Here is a 21,817-nt window from a genome sequence, read left to right as displayed (position 1 = left end):
CTTTTCTCCCCAGCCTCTCCAGCATTTGTTGTTTGTAGATTTTCTGATGATGCCCATTCTAACCGGTGTGAGGTGATACCTCACTGTAGTTTTGATTTGCATTTCTCTAATAATTAGTGATGTTGAGCAGCTTTTCACGTGCTTCTTGCCCATCTGTATGTCTTCTTTGGAGAAATGTCTATTTAGGTCTTATGCCCATTTTTTGATTGGGTGTATTTTTTTAATATTGAGTTGCATGAGCTGATATTATCACTATATTAACATTATATGCTTTCTCAAAGTATGTGATTGAATGCTCATATATGGTAAAAAAGCAATCATTATTTTCATACCTTAATATTTTGTAGGATGAAATAGAAAGAAAGGGAAGTATTTTGGTGGATTTTAAAGAACTGACAAAAGATGACGAAATAGCTAAATTGATACCAAATATAGCAAATGAATTAAGGGATACACCTGACAAAACCCTGGCTTGCATGGGTCTGGCAATACATCAGGTAAGTGTTGATTTTGTGAGACTTTTGTCAAAATTTTAAAGGAAGATTTCACAGTCACAGTACCTTCTCTAAAAGATTCTTAGTTTTTACCAACAGACCTTTGCTAGAAATGAAAGGTTGCTATCCTGTCAGAGGAAGACTTCATAGGCGTGGTGGGGTTTAGAGTGGGTCTTAAAGTGGTACTGAGGACTGGACATAGAGCAGAGGAGGTCAGGGTATCCAGGTGAGGGTTCATTAAAAAGATTCGTTGCAAAGATGTATACACTGCTAGTGACCCAAGGCTGGGAACCTTGGCTGTTGTCTTCAGACTCCTCTTGCTCATTAGTTCTTTTTTTAAATTAATTAATTAATTTATTTATTTTTGGCTGTGTTGGGTCTTTTGTTCTGCGCACGGGCTTCCTCTAGTTGCGGTGAGCAGGGGCTACTCTTCGTTGCGGTGCGTGAACTTCTCTGCGGTGGCTTCTCTTGTTGCGGAGCACAGGCTCTAGGCGCAAGGGCTTCAGTAGTTGTGGTGCACGGGCTCAGTACTTGTGGCTCACAGGCTCTAGAGCGCAGATTCAGTAGTTGTGGCGCACAGGCTTAGTTGCTCCGCGGCGTGTGGGATCTTCCCAGACCAGGGCTTGAACCTGCGTCCCCTGCGTTGGCAGGTAGATTTTTAACCACTGTGCCACCAGGGAAGTCCCTCTCATTAGTTCTTCATGTCTAAATTACCACATCCTTTCACTTCTATTTCTAAAATATCTCTTAAATCCACCTCTTTTCCATCCTTACAGCCTCTGTCATAAGACTTCATTATCTTTCCTTAACTGTTGCCATACGTGGTAAAACACGATTTGTCCTTGGAAACTGTGGTGACTCTTTTCTGCCAGATGATATCCAAACCCTTTGTGTGGCATTGAAAGCCTTCCATAACCTGGTTCAACTTCCTCTCCCTGCTCCCCTTCATTCACTGCCATCCAGCTAAACTAAGCTCCCTCTAGGATTCTTACACGTGCTGTCCATTTGGCATAGAATGCCCCTTGCCTCACATGTCCAAATGTCTTGGGCCTAACTCAGTTGTCACTCTGAAACCTTTCTCATGACCCCTTTTCAAAACTCACATGGTTTTTTTGTCTGTAAATCTTTATGGTAGCAATTATAGCTGCATATTTGCATCTCATTTTTTCAGACTGGCAGCATACTGCTTTGTACACAAGTAGATGTTAAATATTTATTTTACTTAATGTCAAATGCCCAGGAAGTAAATATTGGTTATTTCAAAGGTAATCTTTATTTTCTTTATCTTAATCACTGAATTTGGAGAAGTAGAAAATATTTTTTTTCCAGAATCCATCCAGAATATCTTTAGGGGGCTACTGTAAGGACTTTTAATACTAGGTTTAGTTGAGGCAGAAAGTAGCAGACAGGGCTGCTGGAGTTTTCCAGCCCAAGGACAGCAGAACCCCAGGTAAAACATAATCCACTATAAAATAAGTAATCATAATAAAATATCAGAATTTTTTTTTTTTTTTTTACGGTACGCGGGCCTCTCACTGTTGTGGCCTCTCCCGTTGTGGAGCACAGGCTCCGGACGCACAGGCTCAGCGGCTATTGCTCACGGGCCCAGCCGCTCTGCGGCACGTAGGATCTTCCCGGACCGGGGCACGAACCTGCGCCCCCTGCATCAGCAGGCGAACTCTCAACCACTGCACCACCAGGGAAGCCCTAAATATCATAATTTTAAAGGGCAGTTAGAGTTCTGTTAATATGCTCTTCTGAACTGTTTATATTCTTAACTTCATATTCTCTATAAAAGAGTTCTGCTTCAAGAGGGTATCTTGTTTTCAAACTTTTGAGTAAATGTCTGTCTTGTCTAGGTGTTAACTAAGGATCTTGAAAGGCATGCAGCTGAGTTACAAGCCCAAGAAGGATTGTCTAGAAATGGGGAGACAATGGTAAATGTGCCACACATTCATACAAGGTGAGGAATTTGCTGGTATTGAAGTATTATTCAGAAACAGGCATTAAAGACTATTTAAGAGTGAGAACCTTATTTTATAAAGCCAAAGAAATCAGTAAAAAGTATATGAGTTTCTTGCTAACTCATTGGTCATCACACCCAAGTGAACCTGCTGAATTTGAAGAGATCATGATAGAAATAAGCTTTTTCTGCCTAAATAAGTTGATTTGTGAACCTGCAAATTTTTGTAAGCATTGATTTTGGATGTATGCTTATCAAGACCCTGCTATTTACATTTAATAATCCATGTGATACACTAAGTGGTGTGATTAAATTTTGTTAAAATTATTAGATTTCTATTAAACACAGAGAACAAATGGAATTTTTTCTTGAATTCAACTTTTTATTGCATTATAAGATTTTAAATTCTCATTAGAAGAGATGAATAAGGTAATCATCAAGGTTGTTTCTTTGTTTTTTTTTCCTTAGAATTTAAAAAAAGACATTTCCTAACTTTCTTGAAAAAGAAGTTGGAGACTCAGAAGTTGCTGAATTTGAGACTTTCCTTTTGGCATTATTTTTTTCCTTTTTCCCTAGAGAACAGCCAATGAGACAAGAGGAAAAGTAAAGATTTAACTTTTTTTATTTTTAAGAATGATTTAATACTTGTAAAATTCCTGATATATATGGGGATGATATGGTTTGAGAATTCCATAGTTTCTTAAAGGGACTTGTGAAAATGCAGACAACCTCAGCTTTCTGCTCATTTTAAATGTATAGATAAATATGTTCCTGTTTTTGTTTTTAGGGTATACAACTATGAGCCCTTAACACAGCTCAAGAATGTCCGAGCAAATTACTACGGAAAATACGTTGCTCTGAGAGGGACAGTGGTTCGCGTCAGTAATATAAAGCCTCTCTGTACCAAGATGGCTTTTCTTTGTGCTGCATGTGGAGAAATTCAGAGTTTTTCTCTTCCAGATGGAAAATATAATCTTCCCACAAAGGTTATACCATGTTCTTTAACTACTTCTTTCTTTATCTTGGTAAAGAAGGCAAATCAATTTACAGAAAACATTTCCCAGTGTTTCTAAATACAGAGCTTATTTTTATTGTTTATTTTCAGTTTTTAAATTATAAAATACTTCAGGGTACAGAAAATAAACAAAACACCTCTACTCACCACTCAGAATTTACATTTTGCCAGCTCCAGCTGTATCTTGAAAAAGGTAAAGCATTACTGGTACAGCTTTTGTCTCTTTTTTACCCCTTGCTTGTACCATTCCCAGAGACAGTCATTATCCTGAAGTTAATTTGTATTCTTGCCGTTCATATTTTTATATTCTGGCTTAATAGGTACACATATTGTTTTCTTTCCTTTATTCTGCTGTTGGAAAGTGATGCATTCCTTTTTTTGTTAACTTTTTTTTAAAACTATAAATTTAAAAACTATAGAAAAGTGTAGAGAATAATGTAACTAATATCTGTGTACTACCATTATGGGTTGGCAAATATTTAGCTAATTTTTTTACAAAAAATATTAAGTGTTATAAAGGTAAAGTCTCTTTGTTTCCCTCCTCAGTTCCATTAACTTTGTTCCACCCCTAGAGCCACTATTCTGAAATCAGCATGTATTCCTCAAGTCTGCATTTTCATACTTGACTATATATGTAGGATTTGTTTTGTTTATGTTTACGTAAATGATATACTGAATGTAGCAAATTACAGCATTTTTTCATTTGGTTATTTTGGAGTTCTACCTATCTTAATACATATCTAATTCTTTCATTTATTGTGTGGAGTAAATGAATAGCCACTGTTTATCCATAGTCTTGGCAGACATTGTGCTGTTTCCAGTTTTTCACAATTTCAAATAATGCTGCAGAGAACATTCTTGTACATGTCTCCTTAGCAGAGGAATTTCTCAGTTATATGCTATGCTTATTTTTAACATTTTTAGATGTTGCCAAAGTACTTTCCAGAATGTTGGTCCCAACTTACACCCCTGCTGGTGGTGTTAAGTGATTACCATTTCCCCATATTTTCATTAACACTTGGTATTGTTAGGTTTTTAAATTTTTGCCAGACTGATGGGTGTAAAATGGTATTTCATTTTTAATATGAATTTCTGTGATTTCTGTTATGTTTGAGCATCTTTTCACATCTTTATTGGCCATTCAGTTTCTTTATTGAATTTTCTGTTTATACTATTGATAGGAGTTCTTTATGAAGTCTAGATACTGAGCATTGATTTCTTACATTATAGATATTTTCTCCCAGTCTTTAGTTTATCTTTTAACTTTGTGGTACATTTTTTGCTTTAGAGTTTTATCAATACATTTTGACATGGTTAAATTGATCAGTCTTTTTCCTATGACTTTTACATTTTCTGCATGGCTTAAGAAGGCCTCCCTCACTCACTCGTTATAAACATCTCTCTTACATTTTCTTTCAATACTTTTAAGTCTTGTTTTTTCTATTTAGATCTTTTGTCCATCTGAAATTTAATTTTGTGAATGGCATAAAGCTAAGGATCTAATATTATTCTTTTAGGTGGAAAGCCAGTTGTCGCCATTTATTAATTAAGCCCTCTGTTTCTACTGATGTGTAATACATCATCTGTAGTACACTGTGCTGCTGTAGACATGTGAGTCTGTTTTATTTCACTGGTCCTGTACCAGGTCTACACAATCCTATTTGCATTGACCTTATTAAAACTTTTGTTAAGGTAGGCAGACTTGCCATACCGATTCTTCTTTTCCAGAGTTGCCTTTATCATCCTTAGACTTTAATAAGTTTAACATTTATTACATTTTTACTCAGATTGAAATTCTTAAGGCTTCCTTCTCTTGTAGGAAGAACAGAGTATGTTAGATTCAGCTATTGGTTCTGAATAATCAATGGTGTTGGTAAATGGGTGTCACCTACTATTTGGGCTTAAGATTCAGGACTGCTTTTAGGTCAGAGAGGCCAGATTTTTTTTTTTTTTTCCTTTGGCTCATTTTGTGGAATCTTAGTTCCCCGACCAGGGATTGAACCTGTGACCTCAGCAGTGAAAGCACAGTCTTAACAACTGGACCTCCAGGGGATTCCCTGGAGAGGCCAGAATTTAAATCCTGATTTAAATTGGATATTTTCTGTAAACATTATTTTGTCAGGGTATTTCCATGCCCTCTAATACAGTAGGTAGTAACGCTGACTTCATTACTCGTGTCTGAACTTCAGTGAATCCAAGTGATCAGAAAGACAGTTGTTCCAGCTGATCTCTGTTCCAGTCACTATTGCTGCATAACTAATCACCCTACAGCATAGTGGCTCAAAATAACAACAATCATTTTATTATTTCATATGGTGTCTGTGGGTCAGGAGTTTGGAAGGACTGGTTGGCTGGGTACTTCTGGCTCTTGGTCTCTTAGGGAGCTGGAATAGCAAGTGACTGGACTCACTGGGCACTGGCCAGTATCTCTCTTCCACGTCGTCTTTCTGTGTGGTCTGGTTTTGGCTTCTTGCCCACAGTATGGCAGCTCAGGACACTCATTCTGCTCACATGACTGCCAATAGCTTCAAGAGACAGAGGTCCAGCTGACTGGCAGAAATGGCTTTGCCTCTTTTGAGGCAGCCTCAGAGGTCAGGCAGCATTACTTCTGTCACATTCGGTTGGTTACAAAGTGAGTCACAAGCCTGTCCACATCCCAGGAGGGGGAAATTAGACTCCAGCTCTTTATAGGGGAGTGGCAAGGTTCTAGAAAGGTTTGAAGGGTGATACAATTACAACCGTATTTGGAAAACACAGTCTGCCACAGTCTCTCTACTTATAAATGCATCTTGAGGTACAAACAGCAAACAAATGACTTACGAAAACTTGAACACAACTGACTTACATGTTGAGGACTGCCTGTGTGGTACAATAAACATTATACTATACAAGCAGTGCAAAAGGAGGTTAGATAGGAGAATTGGGGATTAAAGAAGACCCAGGAAAGGCTTTTGAAAAGGGGAGGATTGGAGCTGGGTATGTGGGACTGGATACAAGGAGATGGTCAAGGATTGGGAGACTACTTAGGCACAAAGGAAGGAATAAGTGCTTGGTGTGACAGGTGTGTAAAGAGACTTGCATACCCACAGCAGAAAGAATAAGAGCAGTCATCAAGAGGGACCAGCTGAAAAAGTGCCTCAAAAACAAAATCAATACAGAAGAAAATAGAAAGTCATTGCAGCTTTTAGTTCATCTTACTTTAATACCATTCTGGGACCAACTTTTAAGCCAATACTAAATGAAGCATTTTAACTTGAATTTTCCTGAGATATGATTGTAGTATATCAAAATTTAAGTGCGAATTAATCTTGTTGCAGTGTCCTGTGCCTGCATGTCGAGGGAAGTCATTTACTGCACTCCGAAGCTCTCCTCTCACAGTTACGATGGACTGGCAGTCAATCAAGTAAGCCATCAGACTATTAAATAAAAGGCAGGTTTTAGAGCCCTCATACTGCCAAGTAAATCTACAGTATTCCTGTATTATACTTTGATGCTTCTCTGTAGATTGTGGTAAAGTATATAATAAAAGGTTTACTTGCTGCAGAGTTATGTGTTGGAGTGATAATTGTCTTTATTTGAGATTTGTTTTCTATCAGATTCCAGAAAGGATTTAACGTACAAGTATTATGTCCTTTTGCTATTGAGAAATCATTTTATATCTCATTTATGTGACTCATTGAATTGGATGTATATATAAGCAAAGCTCTGTGTTTCATTCCATAATGTGATATCCTAGAAATAATATTGGTTTGAAGTTTTAAAATAGAGAATCCCTTAGAAATAGATACGTTTCATTTTATGTTCACAATATCCATGAGGCATTTTCTATAGGTGATTAAAAAAAACTTTTTTTTTAAAGTTAGATAGTTTTCTCTATGTGTGTATATTTTTGACAATTTATTCCATTTTTTTCTGGCTGTAGTCCCATAACTCATCCCTAAATATAAAATAATGGGTAGTTTTGAAGTCAGGGTGCTATCCAGGAAACTTGGCTGAAACAAATGGTCTTTAAAAACTAAGAACATAGGGGAAAAGTGAAGTAGATTTCTACCAAGCCCTGTCCTAGCTTGACCTCCTAATGCCCTATAAAAACCAAGACCAATATATACAGTAATTAACTGTGCACTATGCTGAGATCTTTACAGACACTCCATTTTATAAAAGATGAAATGTTTAAAACTCTTTGAGTATGATCATGTGGGGGAGCCTGGTTTCCAGCCCATGTCTATAGCACTTTCACCACTGAAGGGGGTGGTGAGGGCCTCAAAGGTGCTATAAGGTTCACAGTACATGCATAGAAGATTCAGAGTGATTTAATTATTTGAACAAAATTTCTTTGTTTTCAGGTAAAAATAGACTAAAAATAGGCTTAAATATTTTAACTGGGTTTGAATGATCATCTCCTAATATTAGGAAATCAAACTTAGGGGTAGATGATTGAGAAAAGGAGGACATTTAAGTCCTTTTCTTGAGTTTTTAAAAGTAAGGTATTGCTCAGGTTCATTTTAAATGAGTTAGTTATAGTAAAACTTTGTTAATGCAATATTAGCTTACATAATTAATTGTTTTATTCTATTGCTCTATAGGTATATAAAATGATTTTTTGCCCTAGAAGAAAGGCCTCCTTCCTGCCATATATAGTAAACTCAGTTTCAATTTTTTCTGAGCCTTAGCTTGGATGGCCATAAGGAATTAAGTTATTGTTTCTTAACTAGTGCATTGAAATGTTTGGATGAGTCAAGGTGACAGCTTTATTGTGTATATCAGAATCGAAGCCTTACAGTTGCAGCAGTCCCACTTCTAGAAGTTCATCTGATGAAGACAGTCACAATATGTGCAGAAATAGCTTGCCGAAAGTATGTTTTCACAGTGTCGATAACCAAAAATGGAGAATAACCTAAACATCTGAAGAAAATATTATAAAAAGGATACTATGAATTATTGTGTAGCCACTAATTATGATGATGTAGGAGAGTGTTTTGAAATGACATCCAAAAATGTTTACAATGAATTTAGTGATAAAGCAGGTCACAGAATGTTCTCTACTGTACAATACTGACTTGATTAAAAAAAAAAAAACCACTGGTAAATACAAAAACATGTTAAGAGTATACTGTCTGGGAGGTCAGATGAAAGTAATTGTTATTTTTTTCTTTCTGTTTATCTGTGTTTTTAAATTTTTACAAAGGTGACACATAGAAATATGTGTTCTTTTAATAAGTGTAAAAATATACTGTTTTTCTTTCTTTTTTTCTTTTTTTTTTGGCTGCTTTGGGTCTTTGTTGCTGCGTGCAGGCTTTCTCTAGTTCTGGCGAGTGGGGACTACTCTTTGTTGCAGTGTGCCGGCTTCTTATTGCAGTGGCTTGTCTTGTTGTGGAGCACAGGCTCTAGGCATGCGGGCTTCAGTAGCTGTGGCTCGCAGGCTCTAGAGCGCAGGCTCAGTAGTTGTGGCGCACGGGCTTAGTAGCTCCATGGCACGTGGGATCTTCCCAGACCAGGGATCAAACCCGTGTCCCCTGCATTGGCAGGTGGATTCTTAACCACTGCACCACCAGGGAAGTCCCAAAAAATACACTTTTTTAAAGCAAGGTGACCTTAGCATGTTGTGTCACTCTGACACTTCTCATTGCAGTTCGCCAGTGTTTAAATATGCATTGAGGGTGAAAGTAGTGGGTAACCATGGAGCAGGGTTTGTGCTTACATTCATCATTTAAGTGATTAAATTAAGAAGTTTTAAAATAATGTGTATGTTTTTAAAAACTCAATCAGCATAGAAGGCCACAGTTCCCACAACTTCTTGTTGCCTTATACGTAATTCTAGATAGCATTCTTATGTCTCTTCCTTCACTTTACTTATCCAGTCTGTGAGCTGAGAATGTTAGAGACATGGTACCTGCTGTCCCTGCTCCCTCTTCCACCTTTTTTCAGTATGATGTTACTTTTAAATTGTCAAGGTTTACTTCTGTTTTCTAATGAGAATTATCTTCCATGTTTTATTCATAGGTCATATCTAATGAAACCAACAAACAGCACTTACATTTTTATGATAACGTAAATATTGTTCAACAGAGAATCAAGTCAGGTGATCAGATGCCAAGAGAAAGAAATGTAATTTGTGTCACTGGGTTGTTTTGTTTTGTTGGGGTTTTTTGCCCCTTAAAGGAAAATGATCCAAGCATCAAAATCAAAAAGGATTCTTTTCTTATACTCCACTGAGTTAGCCCATATTTTAATATGCTTCATATTTGGACTATAACTGTCGTTTAGCACTTTTCCTACTCTTCGTAATCTTTTTATCCATGGTGTTCTGAAAATGTCTGAGTCTATCTAATTGTGCTTCATCCTGCTTGATACTGATTGGCCCTTTTCTTCTAGAGTTGTCTTCAACTCTAGAATATCTATTTTCTATTTTTTCTCTTTGGGCTTCTTATCAGGTGTATCCATTCAATTGTTTGTCCTTCACCCTTTGTTTTCTTTATGCTCTTTTCTAGATTTCTTTGGCTTTTGCTTGTATCCTTTCTATAAGTGTTTGATTTTTATATACATATCTTTAATTTTTCTGATCTCACACTTGTTTTCCAATAGTTTCTTTTTCATAGCAGCTCATTCTTGTTTTATGATGGTAACATTTTCTCAGAAACTCTTAAGCAGTTTTTTCTTTGTTTTTAATGCTTTTCTCCTTCTTAAATTATTGCCATTTCATCCTCAAATATCTGATGAGGAATGAGAAATTATTTGGAGTAGGTAGGATAAGTTTCCTTTGCTATTTTTTAGGTAGGAGCTTTTCTTCAAAAAGCCTCATCCCTCGATAGAGGGTAGGGTTTTGACGACCAGATTTTGCTTTATGAATGTGTTTTTGAATTTGGCTTGGGCTCCTCAAATGCCAGAATGAGGAGGCTTATGCTGGAGCTCTGATATCATCTCTCGGCACCTTAGTTCCCCTCATAGAGTAGATGGCTCTGTTTCCTTAAAACAGTGCTCTGGCTTTTGCCAGGTGGGGAAGCCTGATGGCTTTCCTGGGATGCCCTCCTTCTTCTTCTACCCACCTATGCCCCCACCTTCCAAATAATTTCTGAACAGCTATTCTGTGACTTGTCTTTCAGTTGATTATCCTGTTTTGTTTCAGCCATCTGCTCCCACTCGCCATTCCTGCCACCTCCAACTTACAAGCCTCTCTAGGGCTGAGAACATTGGCTCCCACTTCTCTTGTACCCTTGTAAATTTTTCCTGTGTGTATTCTGGAATTCATTTTATTTTATCCATCAGTACTTTCCCATTTGCTGTTTTATAAAATTTCATTAATATCTCTTATTTGATGATGGCACCTCTGCATGCCCCAAAACTTCTCTTCACTCTTTTAGTGACTGTTGTTTTGGTGGACACTTTAGAGGGAAGGTAGGCAAATGCATGTGGCCATTCTGCCATCTTTAATTGGAAATTGCTGAAGTAGTTTTAAATATACCATTGAACCTTTTCTTTTTTTTTTTTAAACTAACTGCCCTTTATCTAGCTCAGCATCATGTGGACCCGGAATAGTTACTGTGTTGACCAAATAACCCAAAGTCAGTACAGGTACTGACTGAAAATTGTTTAACTTTTTAGAATCCAGGAGTCGATGTCTGATGATCAGCGAGAAGCAGGTCGGATTCCACGAACAATAGAATGTGAGCTTGTTCACGATCTTGTGGATAGCTGTGTCCCAGGAGACACAGTGACTATCACTGGAGTTGTCAAAGTCTCAAATGCTGAGGAAGGTGTGGTATAACTTTCCTCAATTCAATTGTCCCTCAGTAGTTTGTCAGCATTCATCTTTTCCCTTTTTAAGATACTTCTGAATTTCCATTAATTTAAAGAACTTGATTCTTATATAGGTGAAACTTTTCCTCTAAAATAAAAGTTTATTTATAGCTCACCATGCCTTTCTTTTACAGTCTACTTGAATCTTTGTAGGGAAAATGAAGATACCAATTATTGTATATCATACTTTGAAATTTACAGGTTCTCGAAATAAGAATGACAAATGCATGTTCCTTTTGTACATTGAAGCAAATTCTGTTAGCAATAGCAAAGGACAGAAAACTAAGGCTTCTGAGGATGGGTATAAGCATGGAACTTTGATGGAGTTCTCACTTAAGGACCTTTATGCCATCCAGGAGATTCAATCTGAAGAAAACCTGTTTAAACTCATTGTCAAGTATGTATGAGGTTATCTCAAGTTTTACTTTATCGTGTGCATGTTGGGGGTGCTCTTGGCTACCAGTAACTGAAAACTAGTCAAAATGTTTGCAAATTACAATTCATTAGACATCTTTAGACCTGTGCAGCCAAGTCATTGAAAGAAGGAGACTAAAGGGTGAACTGTGTACATAATATTTAAAGAAGGGATAAAATTTCATTTTTTCAGTTCAATTCAAAGAATCAGAATAAATAAGGCCATATATGAATATATGAAGTATTATGTTGAATATAAAGAAGTATTTTACATTTGTCAATTGTATAAATCGGAACAAACAAAAAGGACAGAGTGGAAGAGATATAATCCAGCTAATCACCCATCTTTGTACAGCCCATAAGCTGAGTGGTTTTTACATTTTTTCATAGCTGAAAAAAATTAAAAGAATATTTCATGACACACAAAGCTACATGAAGTTCAAATTTTGCTATCCATAAGTAAACTTTTATTGGAACACAGCCACACTTGTTCATTTACATAGTATCTGACTGCTTTTGAGCTACAGGGGCAGAGTTGAGTAGATGCAATAGAGAATGGCTCACAGATATTTATGTGTTTGTACCTTTACAGATAAGTTTGCTGATCTCTAGTTGAAACAATAAGGAAAATTTACTATATTACACAATCTGGTTACTCAACTGAAGAGTCATGGGACAGTGAATTACAAAGTCATTTCAACTACTTGTATGTAGGGGGTTGTTTGTTTACTTTTAAAAAGCAAGAAATAGATTCACATCGAAGTCACTTACTATTGATAAGTATTTCATAATATTTTTTTATTTCCGTGTTATTGCCCTGCAGTAGAGAAGAAGCAGTGTAGAGGCATTTTTGCTTTAGTGATTACGAGCCTTTTCTAGAAGATAAACCTGAGTTAGAATCTTGCTTCAGCCACTTCCAATGTGATCTGGGGCATGTTAATTTCTCCTTCATTTTTATCTTCTTAAAGTAGAAATAATAATACCTGCCTCAGAATGTTGTTCTGAAGACTAAATGAGATTTCATTATGTACTTAACACAGTTAACACAATGTGCTGTTATTTTGAAATATTTTGACAAATTTTTGGATAACTTTGAAGAAATAGGAGAAAATGTGAGAGACCGAATAGTAGCTGTACCAAACAGAGGTAAAGAACTGAGGTTTTGAAGTGCATTGTATTAGAAAAATTGATCTTGTCACGCTTTTCTCTTCACCTAGGCTTTGGGCTCTAGGAGAATTTAACAGTTTTTCTTTCTGCCTTTAATATGTTAATTAGAAAGCTGGGAAAAGTATAGAGTTCCTCAGGAGTTCTTTGTCCTTAAACCCTTAGAGATGTCCTTTGAATAGATGGCCATCCAAACCCACCCTGGGAGAGAGGGTGCTCTGAGCTAGGGTGGCGATGTGATCTGGTGATAAATGTTGGGGTGGTGAGTGGTCTGTAGCAGGTGGCCAAGGAACACCCTGGTTGAGGACCAAAACACCTCTTTGATTGGTACCTCTTACCAGTTATAAATAAAAATGAACATTTGCAGTGGTCCTTCTTCTGTCATACTTAAGGACGATAAGTTAGTATGAAAAACCTGGGTTTCCTTCCTACAGTTTGCTTTTACCTTTTAGTTCTAAGTTTGTGATTCCAACATCAAAACTTGAATTTTTCATGGTCCTCCATTTGTGAATCTTGCAGGGGTTGGCAAACTAGGCAGGCTGCTTGTTTTGGTAAATAAAGTTTTTATTAGAGCACAGCCCCACCCATTTATTTACAAATTGTTGGCTTTGACAAAAGTTGGGTAGTTGTGACCCAGACAGTAAAACTGAAACTATTTACTTTCTGGCCCTTTAGGAAAAAATGTTGTCAACCCTTGCTAGATTAACAAATTGAGGCCTATGAAAAGAGAATGGAGAAGACAATAGAAGGCTGTTTTAGTTTAGGTTCCTTCAGAAGCAATGATTTGCATAAATGTAGTTTCTTTGGGAGGTGATCCCCAGAAATACTGGGAGGAGAATGAGGAAGTGAGACAGAGAAGGGAGGGCAGTTAGTGTATGGTACCTTAATGGAGGCTTAATAAAGGCTAATCCTTCTGAGGCCTCTGGGACACTTGACTATAGAGCTAGCCTCAGTACTTTTCCATCTAAGGGCCTAGATTTGGGGCTGCTCCTGAGAATATTAGACACCCGAGCACTTCTGGCCTGCCCAGCCTGCCTGCTGATGGTGCTTCTGCAGCCACAGAAAGCCCTTTGGCAGACAGGTGCAGGTGCTTGGTAAGAGGCCAGCAGTGATCATGCAGGAGCACGCTGAACAATGATTGCCAAGGGGAAGTGGCAGGGCACCAACTTCTGTGTTGACATGTATTAACAGGGATAATGATTCACAGTTAACTGATTATATCTCTTCCTCCCTGTCCTTTTTGTTCCTGTTTATATAATTGATAAATGGGAACTACTTCTTGATATTCAACATAATACTTTATATATTCATATATGGCCTTATTTATTCTGATTCTTTGAACTGAAAAAATGAAATTTTATCCCTTTATTATGTACTCAGTTCACCCTTTAGTCTCCTTCATTCAGTGACTTGGCTGCACAGGTCTAAAGATGTCTATTCATGTAAAATAGAATGTAATTTGGTATCCTAAAGCCTAAAGTAGAAGACCATGATTATGATCTTTTTTTTTTTTTTTTTTTTTTTTTTTTGTGGCACTCCATGTGGCATGAGGGATCTTAGTTACCTGACCAGGGATAGAACCCTCGCCCCCTGCATTGGAAGCGCGGAGTCTTAACCACTGGACCGCTAGGGAGGTCCCTATGATGCATTTTAAAGGCTAGTAATATAAATGCTTTACAAGTGTCCTGCCTCCCTTACACAGGCACACTTTTTAAAACATTCTTCCCTTTATAGATTCACCAAGAATTTTGATAAATTTACTGTTAGAATAAAATTTCTTGAGTTGTTTGAGGAGATGTAAATTTTTATTTTTTACTATTTTCTTTTGATGCTAAATAAAGCAAGTTAAGCAAATTGTAAAGTAGATCTTCTAGTGTATCACTGAAATGTAAGTTAGAATTTATAAGTCATATTCTGTTTTTCAGCTCGCTTTGCCCTGTCATTTTTGGTCATGAAGTAAGTATTTTACTTCCTCTTTGCTCAAAAATACATAAATTTGGCAAAAATAGTATATAGAGATATCACAAATAATAGTCATTTCTGTTGGACAGTTATTTATATTTTATTTATTTAAAGCAATTAAGTTTAGTATTTTTTTAAATTAATTTATTTTCTTTGTCTCTGTTGGGTCTTCATTGATGTGCATGGGCTTTTCTCCGGTTGCGGCAAGCAGAGGCTACTCTTTGTTGCCATGTGCGGGCTTCTCATTGCGGTGGCTTCTCCTGTTGCAGAGTGTGGGCTCTAGGTGTGCGGACTTCAGTAGTTGTGGCGTGTGGGCTCAGTAGTTGTTGCTTGCAGGCTCTGGAATGCAGGCTCAGTAGTTGTGGCGCACACGCTTAGTTGCTCCGTAGCATGTGGGATCTTCCCGGACCAGGGCTCAAACCTGTGTCCCCTGCATTGGCAGGTGGATTCTTAACCACTGCGCCACCAAGGAGGTCCCTCATATTTTAATATGAATCATTATTCTCCATAAATGGATGATATGAAAGATAAACTACAGTCCCTTGTAAGACAGAGCTGCTTACCAATTAGAGTCAATAGGAATGATCTTTTTTTAAAGTGACTCTGGACACTGTAAATGTTAAAGCAGAAATTAACAAAGATTTCTCAGTTTTGTGGAATGGATTCAATGCCTGGCAAGGTAGGTCTTCACTCAGTGACTTTTAAGATACCTGATTTTATATGCTTTCTAATTTAGGCTTTTTATTGTTTTTGTTTTTGTTTTGCGGTACGCGGGCCTCTCACCGTTGTGGCCTCTCCCGTTGCGGAGCACAGGCTCCGGACGCGCAGGCTCAGCGGCCATGGCTCACGGGCCCAGCCGCTCGGCGGCATGTGGGATCTTCCTGGACCGGGGCACGAACCCATGTCCCCTGCATCGGCAGGCGGTCTCTCAACCACTGTGTCATCAGGGAAGCCCTAAGCTTTTTAATCATTTACATTAAAGAAGTTTATATTTTTAGACTTACTTTTCTTAGGAAAAGAAAAAAAAACAAAGTTCAATCATGCTTTAAAAAAAGAGAATCCACACACAAATGTAAACATCAGAGGAGCACCCCTTTTGCTAGTCATCTTTATGTTTTTCTCACTTGTTTTTTCTCTCTCTTCTTTCACATCTGAGCTTGTTAAAGCAGGTTTGGCGTTAGCACTCTTTGGAGGAAGCCAGAAATATGCAGATGACAAAAACAGAATTCCAATTCGAGGAGACCCACATGTCCTTGTTGTTGGAGACCCAGGCTTGGGAAAGAGTCAGATGCTACAGGTAGGAAATCAGACATTTAGTATTTGACCTTTTGCTTATAAAATGCATGACTAATTCACAAGTGAATTTTCTTAAAACATACAGTGTTTGTGTTCCAGAGGGTATTATTTGTCAGGTAGTGTGAGTGAGTTGGGGTTTGTGTGAATAATATATAACTTGTATCTGGCCATCTTTTCAAATTGAGCCAGTCTCCTGTCACTCAGGCTGCACAAGCATGCTGCTCTGTTAAGATGTCAACTATTGTGAAATATTAACTATTCCCCTAACCCCCTTTTTTGTATCCAGCGTTGCTTTGCTAGTCTTTGTTGTTGTGACCTCACCTATGAAAAGAATAGTTCAAGAAAGTAAAGCAGGGTAACCCGTTATCTCTTCATACAGCTACATAAACACTGTATTGGGCTTTAAGAATAGTCTGATAAAAGTAAGAGATCTGTCCTATCCACCTCCACTGCTTCTTTCTGAGTCTAAAACAAGGAAACTTCTATGACCAGTCTGTTGTTGGTCCCCAAGATGATTTTGGCTGTGCCAATCAGAGCGTAGTTCTCCCCTCCAGGGCTTATGCTGGCCCTAGAAAATGCAGCTGGTTGGAGTGCTTCTGGTTTCCTTGGAGTGACACCTGGTAAGCCAGCAATGCATATCACTATCACCTTTGGAGATTTTCGAAAATACCGTGGCCGTCCCCGGTATTAAGAATTAAGAATCTCTGGGTTAGGGTCCTAGATTCTGAAGTGCAGCCAGGATTGAAAACTCTTGATCTCATTGTATTATAAACCTACTGTCCTTCATGTCAGAGTCATTATTTATTCCCTATGGCTGAGTGTTAAATCAGTTATCATTTTAATTCCTAATCTGATATTTATTTAATCCTGTGTTTCCTAGTTTTGTTCATTTTGGCCAGTTGGGTCAACTTTTTTTTTTTAATTCTGTTCTGAACACATGCTATAAGCCTGACAACTGAGGCATAGAGTACCCAGTTATAGCTGAAACAGAGTTGATAGTAAAAATGAAAACAGTATATACTTAGGTAGAATATGCATGTAAAAGTGCATGTGGGGATCTGAATTGCATGTAAGTCTGCTAGCCCCACTAAGCCAAGGTTTTTGAAAATTAGGCTAACACTAACAGTTATGAGTTGTTTATATTTTTAAATTATGTTTTCCTTTGACCATTTAGCAAGCCATCATACTCTCAAACTAACAACTAAGGAATTACAAGTAACAAAAATAATGATAGCTACCATTTATTTAGCTAGGCACCGAAGCATCACTTGGGTTGTATGCTACGCAAGTCCAGAGCGCGCTATTGACATAGATAGCAGTGTAAGTGCTGTCTCCTAAGGTTGTGGGGTGCACAGCTGTGGACAGCAGCCTTGCACGGGGCATGTATTGTATGCCAGGTACCAGGTTAAGTGCCTTGCATATACGATCTCATTTATTCCTCAAGGCAGTATGTGATAAACTATAAGGAAGCTGAGGCTCCGAGAGGTTCAAGAGCAGCACCACCAGTAGATGCATGGTAGAGCCAGGATTTAAACAGGTCTGTCTGACTCCAGAGATCCATACTTTTAGCTGTTGTGTCATTTAACTACTTTTCTGTCGTGCCGTATCTTATTTACTCAGAAGGTGAGCACTGTTGAGCCATTTTATTACCTGATGTTTAAAGAAGCATTGGAGTCTCTGAAACTAAACTTAGTACTTACATTTTTGCTATTTGAACTTGAAAATGAAGCATAAAATGGAATTGTGTAGAGTATTCACATGACCACAGACTTCAGAATCAGGCTGCCTGGGTTTGATTGAATCCTGACGTCACACCTTCATAGCTGTGTAAGTTACTCTCTTCAGACCTTAGTTTCTACAGTAATAGGAGTGTTACCTTCGTCTTACTGTGGTGGTGAAGATTGTACAGTAAAGCTCTTAGAAGAATACCTGGCATATAGCTAATATTTGTGAGCAACTACTATAGCTATTATTTCCCTTTTACTTTGGTTGATTCTCTTAAACTCTTTGTTTCATTAGGCAGTGTGCAGTGTTGCTCCACGTGGCGTGTATGTTTGTGGTAATACCACAACCACCTCTGGGTTGACTGTAACTCTTTCAAAAGATAGTTCCTCTGGAGATTTTGCTTTGGAAGCTGGTGCCCTGGTACTTGGTGATCAAGGTAAGAGGCCAAAGCAAATAATAATTTTGGGGCTTTTTTTTTTAAGCCCTTTCCTTTTCAATTAATTTCTTTACAGTCTGTTCCAAGAGTCATTTGGACAGCACCATCCCAACCAGTGAGTTGAGAATAGTGCCAGAAAAACTAGAAATACACATCTCATCATTTTGTTTGTTTGTTTTTTTAGGATATGATGGATAGTTTATAAGAAATCTAGTTGGAAGGCTCAGCAGGAAGAGATCGCCAGTTGGCCTTTGCTACCTAAATTTCTCTTTGTGATGCTTTAACCCTATTGGGAAAACATATTCCTGTGCATGTATCAGGCAGTGCCCAGGTTCCAGTCCAGCTGAGGTCATTCATTCCTTCCAGTTTGCCAGTGACATCACATTTCTAAATCTAGTACCTGTCAGCCATGTTTGACATAGCTGATCACTGCTGCCTCAGTGAATACTGTATCTCCTTGGTTTCAAGGACACTGCACTCTTCTGGTTTTCCTCTTACTTTTATTCACTGTTCAGTCTCAGTCTTTACTTGTTCTTCGTCTCCCCAACGTTTTAACTGGTTGGCTCCTCAGGATAACTTAGTTTTTGTACTATTTTCTTCTCAGTCTGTACTTACCTTCTTGATGATCTTATCTAGCTTCATAGCTCTTTACCTACATATATCCTGAAATTTTCCAAATTTATGTTTCCTCCCCCTTGAACTCCAGGCACACATTTCCCCTTGCCTATGCAGTATCTCTACAGCTTTCTCAAACTTAGTGTGTCCAAAACCAAAATCTTGATCTTCCCTTTCAACCTATTCTTCTTACAGTGTTTCCCATCTTAGTAAATAACACTTCCATCCTTTTATTTGCTCATATCAGAAAACGTGAAGACATTCTTGACTTTTTCTCATACCTCACATCCAGTCTGTCAGCAAATCTTTTTGGCTCTACCTTCCAGATATAACCAGTATCCAACCACCTCTCCACTGCTGCTACCCCAATCCAAGACGCCATCATCTCTCACATGGATTATTACTGTGATCTCCTAGTTGGCATACCTGTGACCACCTTTGCCCTTCCTATTGTTTTTAATAAAGCAGAGCAATCCCATTAAAACTTAGACCACATTATTCTTCTATTCAAAACCCTCCAGTGCCTTCCCATCTCACACAGTGAAAGCCCAAGTTTGATAGTGGCCCAGGCACCCTTTAATCACCTCTTTTGCCTTATTACCTGCTACTTTCCTCTTGTTTCCTCTTCCCCAGCTACACTGGCCCCCTTGCTATACCTTGAATACGATCAGCACTCCAGGCACATCACATTCCTGCATCGCAGCCTTTGTACTTTGGAACCTTCTTACCCCAGATAGTCTGCAAGGCTTATTTCCTTTCCTCCTTCAAATTTTTGTTCAGAAGTCCTGACCCCAGTGAGGCCTTCCCTTAACACCACATTTTACACTGTAACCACCCCCACCACCCCCACCAGCAGACCCTGTTCTCCTACCCTACTCTACCTTTCTTTCCAGAGCATTTCTTACCTTCTAATATACCATATGGTCTACTTTTTTAATTGTCTTGCTCCCAACACTGAATAGAATGTAACCTTCACAAGGACAGAGAATATTGTCTTCACAGTGCTATATCCCGCATGCCTAGAACATAGTATTGATATATAAAAAGCATTCAGTAAATATTTGATGAATGCATAAATTCAACAAACATATATCTGGTTATTATATAGCTCATTAGAAGTGACAGTATTTTTGCTAGGTTACCAGGTGAAGAAAATAATAACTAGGAAGAGGTTACTCATTATTAAGCTGTCAGACTTTCCATTAAATAGAAGTTGAAGGTGATACAGGATTTAGCTGTGCAGATAGCTAATGTGATTTAAGATGCACAGCGTTAAAAGTCCATGGCCGGGGCTTCCCTGGTGGCGCAGTGGTTAAGAATCCGCCTGCCAATGCAGGGAACACGGCTTCGAGCCCTGGTCCAGGAAGATCCCACATGCCGCGGAGCAACTAAGCCCGTGCACCACAACTACTGAGCCTGCGCTCTAGAGCCTGCGAGCCACAACTACTGAAGCCTGTGCTCCTAGAGCCCGTGCTCTGCAACAAGAGAAGCCACTGCAATGAGAAGCCCGTGAACTGCAACGAAGAGTAGCCCCCGCTTGCTGCAACCAGAGAAAAGCCCGCGTGCAGCAATGAAGACCCAACGCAGCCAAAAATAATAAAATAAATAAAGTAAAAAAAGAAAAAAAAAGCCAATGGCCTTCTCTTTCAAATCTATGTAGATGAGCCAAGCACTATGATGGTAAAAATATCACTGTTAAAATACAAAAGAATATTAGCCGAGACCAGATTCTAGAAACAAATAGAATCCTACTAAAAAATAGGATCCTACTAAAATATTTACAGAAGACTTTCAGGGGAGAAAACGAGAAATAGAGCTGTTTTATAATATTTCCCTTCTTCAATATCTAATGAAATGACCAAAAAGTTGTTTGAAAAAAAAGCAACAAGATATACCAATTGTAGCCAAACAAGAAAAAGAGTAAAATTTTCACAACTTAAACTTTATGCTTTAAAACCAGGGGTTGGCAAAGTTTAGTCCACAAGTCAACCCACCCTTCAGCCTATTTTAGTGTAGTCCACAAGCTATTTTAAAGGATTGTAAAGGACAAACAAAAACCCAAGAATATGTGACAGACTATATGTGGCCCACAAAACATAAAAAATTTCATCTGCCCGTTTATAGGAAAAGTTTGCCAGCTCCTGCGTTAAACTTTGAAAAGTGGCAAAGAGGTAGCCTGACTTTGTTCCTACCCTGTCCACACCTCTGAGGAACTGTACTAGTAATCTTGAGAATTTCCAGTAATACCATCAATTCCAGAGAGTCCTGGACCTACTGATCATAAAGTAGATATAGAGACATTTAACCATAGCAAAGCCCTCAGGACATGACCACCAAATTGCTCATGGTATGGGGAGAAGCAGAGGAAAAATATTACAAGGTAATGTTAGAGGGCCTCCAGAAACCTGTGGTTTATACGTAATACACCTGGCACATAAAATGTTTTATCGGGCTTCCCTGGTGGCGCAGTGGTTGAGAGTCCGCCTGCCGATGCAGGGGACACGGGTTCGTGCCCCGGTCCGGGAGGATTCCACATGCCGCAGAGCGGCTGGGCCCGTGAGCCATGGCCGCTGAGCCTGCGCGTCTGGAGCCTGTGCTCCGCAACGGGAGAGGCCACAACAGTGACAGGCCCGCGTACCGCAAAAAAAAAAAAAAGAGTTTTATCTAGAATGGACCTAGGTACGATCATACTAAGTGACGTAAGTCAGACAGAGAAGGAGACTTATCGTATGATCACTTATAGGTAGAATCTAAAAACTGATACTCCTTACTGCCGCTCCTCCCCGTTCAGTGGTGGGTCTTCATATGGTGTTTAAAGAGGTTAAGTGTACAGTTAACTCTACAGTTGTACAGTCAACACCTGGCATTGCTGAGAACTGCACTCTAGACAGATTCTGACTTTAGAGGCTTTGTGTTCCTTCCCAAATCATGCTGTC

General features: G+C 38.5%; 1 protein-coding gene across 5 annotated transcripts in view; it reads left to right on the top strand.

Annotated features, from left to right (window-relative positions):
- The window catches only part of MCM8 (minichromosome maintenance 8 homologous recombination repair factor), a 39,165-nt gene that overhangs the window by 7,139 nt on the left and 10,209 nt on the right, over positions 1-21,817 (top strand). For all 5 annotated transcript variants that reach the window (XR_016387871.1, XR_016387870.1, XM_089896584.1 and 2 more), the window contains exons 5-13: positions 348-497; positions 2,354-2,457; positions 3,245-3,443; positions 6,790-6,875; positions 11,075-11,226; positions 11,471-11,666; positions 14,773-14,803; positions 15,966-16,106; positions 18,125-18,266. Coding sequence is in view for 3 of the 5 variants with exons in the window: in XM_089896584.1 (XP_089752710.1) it covers positions 348-497; positions 2,354-2,457; positions 3,245-3,443; positions 6,790-6,875; positions 11,075-11,226; positions 11,471-11,666; positions 14,773-14,803; positions 15,966-16,106; positions 18,125-18,266 (1,201 nt within the window). In the remaining 2 variants the exon portion in view is untranslated. The remainder of the gene's footprint in view (positions 1-347; positions 498-2,353; positions 2,458-3,244; positions 3,444-6,789; positions 6,876-11,074; positions 11,227-11,470; positions 11,667-14,772; positions 14,804-15,965; positions 16,107-18,124; positions 18,267-21,817) is intronic.

The sequence above is a fragment of the Delphinapterus leucas genome, chromosome 15 (assembly GCF_059928025.1).
Source record: "Delphinapterus leucas isolate spDelLeu-1000000601 "Yukka" chromosome 15, BTC_Dleu_Yukka2, whole genome shotgun sequence".
Classification (NCBI taxonomy): domain Eukaryota; kingdom Metazoa; phylum Chordata; class Mammalia; order Artiodactyla; family Monodontidae; genus Delphinapterus; species Delphinapterus leucas.
Note: the sequence above shows the minus strand (reverse complement) of the source record. Positions and strands in the feature narration are given on the sequence as shown.